The following is a 10,324-nucleotide window of genomic DNA, read 5'->3' as shown; positions in this document are numbered from 1 at the left end:
GGGTTTGTTCCCATAAGGAGTGGTGAGATAATTCGCTGAAAAATCCTTAAACACGCCATTATAATGTTGCGTGCATCGCGTGAAAAGCAAGTACGTTTAAAAAAATTTTTTTAAGGTACTTAAATTCAAAAATATAAAAAAAAATATCATATAATCTTAACACTTTAGAATTTTTCATTTAATTCAATTTGTCAACAAATTAGACGATTTTTAATTAATAAAATTTGGAACAATTAATGTAGATGGGAACTATGAACCAAACATAGAAATTTCTTCCATTATTATAGATTGAAAATTTGGTTGAATATTAGATTTAGATGGGAAAGATATATCTGTCTGCGACACTTCAGCTTTTCCAGCCTCTAAGCTGTCGCAATTGGATCAAATTGGCTTCTGAATTACCTAGATATGTAGCAATTTCCGTGGGAATAGAATTATATCGACGCCTTTTTACATATTGAAGAAAAAAATCACCGTGAGGTTGAATTCAGTAGCCCTAAATTGCAGTACGACAAATAATCTGAAAATGTAGTATTAGTTATTGCCCATATGAGGCTTTTTTACGTTTTCTAATTTGGTATTTTTACAATAAACGTTTCAATTCAATCTCTCAATATCGTCCACAGTCACTTTATCAAGTTGATCTCGTCGACAGCCTCCAGCAGTTCGGAAAATTAGAATATTCTCTATAATAGTCGATAGAGTAAATTTTTTAGATTTTTTGGCTTTATACATATGCGACATTATCATATATGTAGGAGCCCCTTTCCATTTGAGTTGCCCCAATTGAAAAAAATTACTAATTATTGCTTTTTCGGCTATTAAAAACCGGCAAATTGTTTCGTTTTGAGCAGCACTCTCCATAAATATTTTAGATACTTTTACAGGAGCGACAAGTCTTAACATATGTTACAATTACAAACCAGAAAAAAAAAACAAAAACCAGAAAAACTTAAACATTAAACATACTTTTAAAAGTAACTATTGCGTAACATCCCCTTTATTTTTAATGAGAGCCGTAATTCTTTGAGGCATGGTGTTTATTAAATTCTTTCTCTTAATTCCTTGACAGTTCTAGGTGAATTTGCACGCAACTGCTTTTTCATTTCAAGCCAAAGTGTTTCTATTGGTGATAAATCTGGACTACTTGAAACCCACTCTAAAAGTGGAATATTGTTGTCTGAGAACCGTTTTAAGGCCTTTTTTGACTTATGGCGTTTTGTTCCATCTTGCTGAAAAAATAAAGGCTTTTACAGTGGTTAAAGTTACTTTTTTTGTTGGCAAGAATGATTCTTCTAAAATATCCAGGTACTTTTCTGTATTGACAATTTATGAAATGCAGTTTTCCCACTTCTCTTGCAGATATCGAGCCCCACACCATGAAAGATGCCGCAAATTTTACTTTCTGCTTCAAACAATCTGAATGAAAAGCTTCTTTTTTTGGTCGAATAACTCTACTAAGATCGTCACCCACGCAAACTTCAAAACGAGACTCATTATTCCAATGTATACAGCTCCAATGTTCAAATTTCCAATTTTTATGCTCTTTGGCCCATTTAAGTTTATTTTTCTTTTGGATTTGATCCAATAATGGCTTTTCCTTGGCCCAGCACAATAAGAAAACTTCAATTCGTCAGGCTTCAAGGCTACTCCAAATGCCTACAACCACAATCCACAGGGTTCTTGATAAACAGATGCGTCTGTATGCCTATAAGGTACCGTTGCTGCAGGCTCTGTTACCAACAGATCGATCAAAACGTGTGGTATTTGCCATAGACATCAATTTCCTTCCTATTATTCAATCTGTATCTATTATTTTATCATTTGCTCAAGATCTATTATATCTTTTCCCACATTATGTCTCAATTGTGTTTATTGGCTCTATTTCTGCCATAAATTCCTTCTTAAATTCTTTGTTGACATTTTCTAATTCTGTCTTGATGTTTTCCATTTCAATAGCAATTTGTTCCAAATCTTCTTTCTTAACCATATATCCCTCAAGAATTTTTGCTCCCAATTAAAATTTGTTTTTATATATTTAATCGTATGAATCATGTCTTGTTGTCCTTTCTCTAAATTTTGAATTATTTCCTGTTTATCTTTTCTTATTTCTTCGCCTCTTTTCCTTTCTCCATTTTATGATCTTGTGACTCATTTCTTTTAATTTTTCCAGATATTTCTCCATCTTATGAATCATTTCTCGTTGTCCTAATTTAAAAAACAATCCATCAATCATGTGGAACACAGTCATAAAAACTTATATACCTGTTATTTTAAACGTTTTTTTATTATTTAAAGAGACATGAAATATGATTCATGTAAAATAGAAGTGGTAAACAAGTTACAGGAATTACCCATATATTTCATCAGCCAAATCGTGACCTACATGCACCAAAAAGATTGAAGTAATTTTCACGTTTCAAATTGCGCGCTTCTGTATCTAGAAGTTTATTGGCTATATTTATATAAGATAAATATTCTAGCCAATGGAAAAGCACCACATAACCCGAAATGTTCATGTCAAAAATTTGTAAGATCGATACTTACGCAATATATAAGTAGTGGGGAAAGAAATGAAGTGTAATTTTACCAAATAGGTAATTGCATCAGAACAAAAAAGATCAAAGTTTGAACTCATTACTCCATACATTGAAGAAATATTCAGAATATAAAATAATATAATAATTTAAAAGTGGTTAATGTTAACAATTGGATAACAGTAAGAACGAATTTAATTATTATGGCTACAGCTGTTTCGTCAATTCTCAAATATTTAGAGAATACAGAGAGAAAACAGAATTTTCCAATGGAAATCAGTGACGACACCCCTAAAACGAAGAAGAGAAAATTGGACCATTTAACATGGGAAGAGAAACTACAGAGAAAGTGAGTGCATTTTTATTATTGCCATATTTGTATATTTTGTCCTATATCTCTATTATGATTATACCTTTATAATATTGATATAAGTATAATTGTACTCTAAACTATCAATTTTTATTAGCATTTATAGCTTTAGTAGAATATAGAGATTATGTCATCATATTTGCCAATCTTACAATTGTATTCAATAAGAGAAGATGGCAACATATTTTAGACAACAAAACAAAAATTCTTCTTATACAGTTTTCGATTGAAAGTTTATTTCACTAATCAAATGAACTTTTGTTGTTCAGAGTAAAACTAGTCATTATTTAATTTTCATGTTTTTAATCCATATCACTTCAGGTAGCTAATTGTTAATGATAGATCTAAAAAAACATAATAAGTACATGAAAGATAAATATACATTTGTTTTAAAAAATTAATTTTCCATCAGAAAACACCTAAAATCATTTCCCTCTTCACTAGCAGCATCATCAAATTGCTTAAAACTGGTCAAAATATGAATTAACATTTGTTGAAATTATTGTTTTTGAATGTCAGAAAGTAATATAATGTGTCAAGAAGAGCAACATTAGGTTCTTCTCTGACACATTTTGTGACATTACGTTCTGATATTAAAAAAATTAATGTTTTCTGTTATTTAAAAAATAATCCTTCAATCATGAGGAACACAACCATAAAAACAAGTTAGTAATGTGAATTCTCCTATACTATACCAAGTCTTTGCACATCCATTTCCAAGACTGGCTAAAATTTCAAATGAAACGGGCTTAAATTATAATATTAATTTACTAGAATATTGAAATTTACTCATAAATGAGATTGTAAGTTCAAACTAATGTCACATAAATTACAGAAAAACACATAATTCGCTAATTATTGTAAGCTGCACAGCATTCATTTGAAAACTGAAATTAGGTTAGGATATTAACAAACTTTTTTTAATTAATAAAAACTCACATTTCTTATTTTTATTTGTTAGCAACTTATTATGTGGAAACTTTGGAACAATAATGGTTTTATATGGCGAAATTAGGGTTAGACAAATGTTTGTTAATTTTTGTAATACTGCCATTCTTGTCCTAGGCGTATACGACTTGTGTAGCATACTAATAATTATTACAATCATACTTGTTAATAAAGTCATAATTGTTACAGAAAATTGAAAAATCGAGTTGCAGCTCAAACATCCCGCGACCGGAAAAAAGCCAAGATGGAATATATGGAACAAGCACTCCAACAATTATTTTCCAAAAACGAGTTACTTACAGCTGAGTGTGAAAATCTGAAAATCGCTAATCAAAAACTTCAAGAAGAGAACAGAGAGTTATACAACCGTCTTCAAAGTCCTTGCTCGAGTTGTAATAAAGCCCAAAGCCGTTCTGTCGGATACGAGACTCCCAATGGATCAACAGAGTCCCTCCTTCTACAGAAAGGAAGAGCCACGTATCCAGCAGCGTTTTTGAGCAAACAACGAGCAGTGATGTTGATGAAAATCGTACTGAGTTACCTTCTTTACCCGATCTTCTCGACGAACTGGAAGCAGATGTTGACATCAACTCATTGGAACAACTTACCCAAAGCCTTTTGCAAGACATTGCCAAAGACTTGGATACTTCAGTTTCGGAAACTAATAGTGATGTAAGTGTCTTTTGCTTTACTTCAAATTAGAGGTAGATTTGTAACTATAGTTATTTCAAGTAATAATTTGAAAAACAAAAAAGACTCAATTTTTACATAAAACTTTAATAATACTAATATGCGAGGTTTCATTATTATTGAGGAGTACTGCTCATTATTATATTTAAATTGAGACTTAACAACCACCTTGTTCAATCATTTCTATTATTGTGAATTTACATAGTATCAAAGTTATTATATTTTAATTGCAAATTTCAAACTCATAGATAATGATACAATAAGGTGGTACAAATATTTTTTTATATGTTATTGACAGCTTAGAGTTTTTGTTGTGAAATACACAAAAATATTTTTTATATGTCATTCCCAAAAGTTTTCTCTAGTATATTTGTAAATTTTGGTATGATGCCGGTCATGAAATAGCAAAAAGAGATGAGTCGCCCGACTGTGAACTGAATTGTAAATAACTTCGCATTACATTAAGTATTAGAATCAGTGAATTATTAAAAGTATAAATAACCATAATTACACAAAAAATTAATCCCTCGGAATTCTTAAATAAAATCGTTACTAAATCAAATAATACTGAGAAAGTAATGAACATAATAGTAATACCCTATTACTATAAGATAATGATATTATCTCTACAATTCTTAATGTTGGGTTCGTTTGTTAAGTTTGTAAGGTGATTACAAAGCGAGAATATCTAATAAAATTTTCGCTATTTGATGACCGGCAATATAATATATTTAATTTTTTATAAAAATTTTAAGAAATTTAACAGTCAATATGCATAACAAATTAAATTTATATCGTAAAACACTTATATGTACCTAGCTTCATTTTCTACCGAATTATAAAAAATGTTATAACCCATTTCTCTCACTGAACTGATCCAAAGCATGAAATTAAGGTTATTTTAAAAATCTTTCGTTTCCTGAGATTTATTGGCTGATATATATGTTATATAGTTTTTGTTCCTGTGGTTTTCATTGTCTATTGCTAATTTTTTGAGTAGTGTTGTCGTTATTAATATTGCAATAAGCATAAACCCCATTGTTGAGGCATCTATTTTGGTCACTATGGAACATAGTAACAGTTAACATAAAACTGTTTTTGTGAATGATTTGAATGTACATAAACTGTAACAGCCACACGAGGAAACTGTCCGATCAAAGAACCGATTCAGGAGTAAGCAATTTCATAAATAAATGGAAAACCAAGAAATGTTATGCTTCTGAATTATTTACACAAACTAGATCTAATGGACAATGACTTTTTCGTGTACACTGCATTACCAGTTTGCACCATTTGGTGATCTATTAGCTATGATGAATGACTAGTCTTCTCAGAGAATTGCATTGTTCATAGGTAGCTGTCAAGAGGTTCTATTATGTGAATTGTGTATAATTATTTATGAAGATGATGCAACTGAGTGATGCATGTGGCTCCCTTGTCTGTTAAGATTATATTCGTATCGAAAATATATGTGATTAAAAATGGTAAATATTAATGGAAACGTGTATTGAACCCCACGAATTCTAGAGATCTTTGTGATATATTGGTGTAGGAATGAGTCAATTTATATATGAAGCATGTCCTGTCATTTTCAAAGTTATCACTGCCACAGAAGGGATTACCCATTACATAATTACTTCAATCATTTCTTTCCTTATGTTTTAACTTCAAATTTTGCAAAATAATATTGAACAGTTTCATCATTTCCCATTCACAATAACAAAAATTTTGTATTTCGAGATATCTATTCTAAGATTATGAAGTGGTTAGGGTTACAAGTATTGTTTATGTTTCTCGTGTTTATGTATATTTCTTTGTCAACAAAAATTTACCACTTTTGAAACTCAAAAGTGCAGACCATTTTGATAACCAATTCTCACTGAAAATGCTCCACCAACTATTTTCTTTGACATTTAGAATAAGCAGTTTTGCCAGAATGAAGATATTTTTAATAATAATTTTATTTTAATTTGTTTTTAGATACTTTGATGCGTTCAATTTGCAAACCTTTTGCTTTATAAGGTGATGCATATAATTCACACAATTTTTTTAAGTTAATCAATATCAAGCAAAATCTGTGTAATATGTAGACTCTAAGCACTGCACCAGTCCCGTTAAAATAATATGTTGATAAATAACTTTTTATTCATGTTCTTTCATCACCCATCACATATTTTATAATTCATATCACAAATCCGGTTTGGTATTAGTAATCTTTAAATCAAACAAATGTTCAAACTATTATTGGTTCGAAATACTGTTTGGAAAAAAAAAACAAATCGGCTGGGGTACTTATTATGTTAGAAATACCAAAAATAGACCAGTTACTGTTCATTTCCTTTATGTAATCTTTTAGCGTTTTCATACGCTTCATCCTTCTAATTCCTCTTGACTCCTTGATTTACATTTAATTTATTCTTCAGAATTTTTGGTTAGACTCCACCTACATATTTGCATTTCCATGACGTTTTGCATTTCGGTTTATGTTAGTGCTGCAACATAATTTTTTATTACTTCGCCACTATATAATCATACCAATTCTTATCCACCCATGTTGTTTCCTACTGAATTATAAACAATTGCTTAAAAACTATTATTGCACTAAACATAAAAGCTGCTTCTGCGTGTTACAATAATCAAAACCCGTGCACTGCTATCCTGAATTCATAATATTAATTTACAAGATTCCTTTTGACCATTAAATGAAGAAAATATATATTTTTATTCTATTCAAGGATCATCATTTTCACATTTATTTTATTTAACCATGTTATTTCAATTCGTTAATCACTCATTCACAAAGTATGAAAATCTTATGCAATCTCTTATGGAAAATGGTTATCTTTGAAATTTGAATTGTTGTTTTTATTAACGTATTATTAGAATACATGCATGGTTAAAATGAAAAGCATGCTGTAATTTATTGTTATAAAAAGTACCAATAATTAAACTATATTACGTACAATATAGATTGTTCAAGGTTTGTCATTATAGTTATGCTTAACATTATGATAATGATAGAAATGATGGATATACTTCTAATAATAGCCTACAACGAGGTAGGTTGAGATACCATATGGAACATATTAATATTACTTACTTTATCCCAAGCTTTTTTATCCTTGTGGATGTAAGGCTTTTGTGGAGTCTAGCTATGATGTAGTATCTCTTCTAAAAAGTTTCCTCCATTCATTTTTATCCATTACTTTCCATTTTTTACTTCCATGTTTTACTTGGCCTTTTTTTAAACTTTTGCTCTTCTAACTATGTTGTTTTCTCCCATTTTTGCAACAGATTCTAACCATCTTAGCTGCGCTTCTTTTTTTTTGTATCTATAGGTATTGTTTCTAGATTTTTCCTATATGTATTATTTCTTATCCAGTCGAATCTCGTTTTCCTTCTATATAAGATATGTTATATCTATGCTTTTTATCTTAATTCTTTGTATTTGCATTGGGGTCCACGTTTCTGCCTCAAAAATTAGTACAGCAGTTACTACTTTTCTAAAATTTGTGTTTTTATTTCTTTTGGTAACTCTATTTTTGCCAAGAAGGTATTTTTAATATCTCAGAAGAGTCTTCCTGCTGTTCTTGTTCTCTCCTTCTCCCTGTTGTCTTGGATGTTTTTGATATTCCGTGTCTTGTTCGTTGTTTTCTTATATAGTCCTTTGATACCACTTATCGTTGTTTCGTCTACTCCTATATTTTAAGGATCCTCCATATGTTATTCTTGTCTATGTTATCGAAAGCCTTTTCAAGGTCTTTGAAACAAAAGTATATTTAACTTATTATAAAATTCGTGTTTATTACCGCTTTATTTGGCTTGAAGCCGTATTGCGTGTCTTCTACCGTTTCTTTAATTACTTTTCCCGACCTTTTTACCCTTCCATACAGTTTGCCAACTATGCTAGTGTAATGCCTCTATAATTTTTGCATTCCTTTGTGTCTCCTTTTTCATATATTGGAACTAATATGTCAGTTTGCCAGCCTCCTAGAGCCAGTCCTGTTTTTATTATTTCATTAATTCTAGGCAGTCTATCAACTTTTTCTGTCATGTCCACTGTTATGCTGTGTTTTCCTAGCGCTTTTACTGCCTTCATTTTTTTAATCGCATTTGCTATCTCTTCCTTTTTGTTATATGTTTACTTTTAACCAGTATTGTTTCCTATTTACTTTCTTCCTCTGTTGTTATTTCTTCTCCTCCCCATAATTATGAAAATAAACATTTTGTTATTCAATTGACCTAGAATTAATTTGATAACAATTTAATTTTTAAAATGGTACTTTCTTTAACATGCATATTTTAATATCGTTCAGCGCAATTTTTCGAAAACTGTCCCTCCGCTTGTGTAACGTTACTCATGTATGTAATGTAAAATAAGTTTCTCGATGAACTCATTTGAATTTTGTATTTGCAGACAGCAAAAAGCTTTGGAGAAATGGTGGGGAAAACATCAACAAAACTGGAACCCCGTGGGAACGATGTATCTGATACTAAGTCATTAGAAAAGGATATATCAGAGTATCTACTGCTCCACCACAACTATGCTGCAAAACCACCTTTAGATGAAGTTAAGAAAACCAAAGACTCATGTAAAAAAAGTAAAAAGTTGAAGAATATCAAACCTGAGGAAAATAAATCTAATCTTCAACCCATAATTGATTCACAAAATGAAGTTTTATTTGGAACGGTAAATAAATCTAGCAATATGGTAGGAATACTTGTCAACGATAATGGAATTCCTGTTATGGAAAAAGAACTTCAGAGGTTAGAAGCCGATTTAGAGTTGAATTTAATTGTTGTTCCATCATCTACACCAAATTGCTTGTCCCCAATCTCCTGTAGTGATTCTGATAGAGGTTATGAATCGTTGGATTCGCCAGTTAGTTTATCTGAAGATATATGGGATCAAAGTATATCAGAACTATTTCCTTCTTTGCTCTAGGTTTAAATATATAGACTTATTTTTCGATTAAGAATCGTTGAGGTACAAAATTATTTATTTTCATTTCCAATCAATTTTTTGTGAACAATTATGTATATTTTTCCAAATAAAGTTCTGTTGTTTTAGTTGAGATTAATATTAGAATTTTAATTTATTATATTAAACATAGATAAGTTGCAAATAACATCTTGGTGAAATTTGACACAATATCTTAATAAAAACTAGAAATACTTTCATCTGAAACAATTCATTGAAATTCTGGAGTTGTTCAGAAAAACTTCGAGGATAACAAGAAATTCAATATTGTTGAAAAAAATGTAACTGCCAGAACAAACCCTAATGCTTCAATTCTAATTTATGAAATATATGGTTGAAAAATTCTTCTCGGGAGAGAGAAATGTTGTATTGTCAAAAAATTGCCTTCAATTTGTAGACAGAAGCGTGAAAAACAACCAAGAAACAAACATACAAATAACTAAATAAAGACACAAATAAAATAAAATCTAAATATTAAATATAAATACTAACTAACTATAGCAGTCTCAAAATATGTAATAGTTTGTATTAAGCATCAATAACATCTTTTATAGAGTAGAAGGAACTTTCTACTAAATTTACCTTCAAATTATTGCGAAATGCAGGCAAAGATGTTATAGATTTCATTTCAATTGGAAAATGATTGTGCATTTTTTTGCCCTCAGGTAGTGTAGCCATAATACATAAAGATTTTCTTATATTAGGATACATATCGATGTCACAATTTGAAATAAGATTCGAAATCGACTGCGGTATGTCCTAGCTCCGCAGCTACTCCTGCCACTTCACCATCCACAG

At 30.3% G+C, this 10,324-nt stretch overlaps 1 protein-coding gene across 3 annotated transcripts; it reads left to right on the top strand.

Annotated features, from left to right (window-relative positions):
• The first annotated feature begins 2,368 nt into the window (after positions 1-2,368).
• On the top strand, positions 2,369-9,257 carry LOC130447937 (X-box-binding protein 1). 3 transcript variants are annotated; one of them, XM_056784995.1, is made up of 3 exons: positions 2,369-2,886; positions 4,045-4,527; positions 8,963-9,257. In XM_056784995.1, the coding sequence occupies exons 1-3, from the start codon at positions 2,741-2,743 to the stop codon at positions 9,048-9,050; spliced, it is 717 nt and encodes a 238-aa protein (XP_056640973.1). In that variant the 5' UTR covers positions 2,369-2,740; the 3' UTR covers positions 9,051-9,257. The 3 variants fall into 3 exon arrangements, with proteins under 3 accessions (XP_056640973.1, XP_056640975.1, XP_056640974.1); XM_056784997.1 differs by lacking the exon at positions 2,369-2,886 and adding an exon at positions 3,520-3,710; XM_056784996.1 differs by lacking the exon at positions 2,369-2,886 and adding an exon at positions 3,835-3,923.
• The last annotated feature ends 1,067 nt before the right edge of the window (positions 9,258-10,324 follow it).

Source organism: Diorhabda sublineata, chromosome 8, assembly GCF_026230105.1.
Source record: "Diorhabda sublineata isolate icDioSubl1.1 chromosome 8, icDioSubl1.1, whole genome shotgun sequence".
In the NCBI taxonomy this organism is placed as follows: domain Eukaryota; kingdom Metazoa; phylum Arthropoda; class Insecta; order Coleoptera; family Chrysomelidae; genus Diorhabda; species Diorhabda sublineata.
This window is presented reverse-complemented; position numbering and strand designations above follow the sequence as displayed.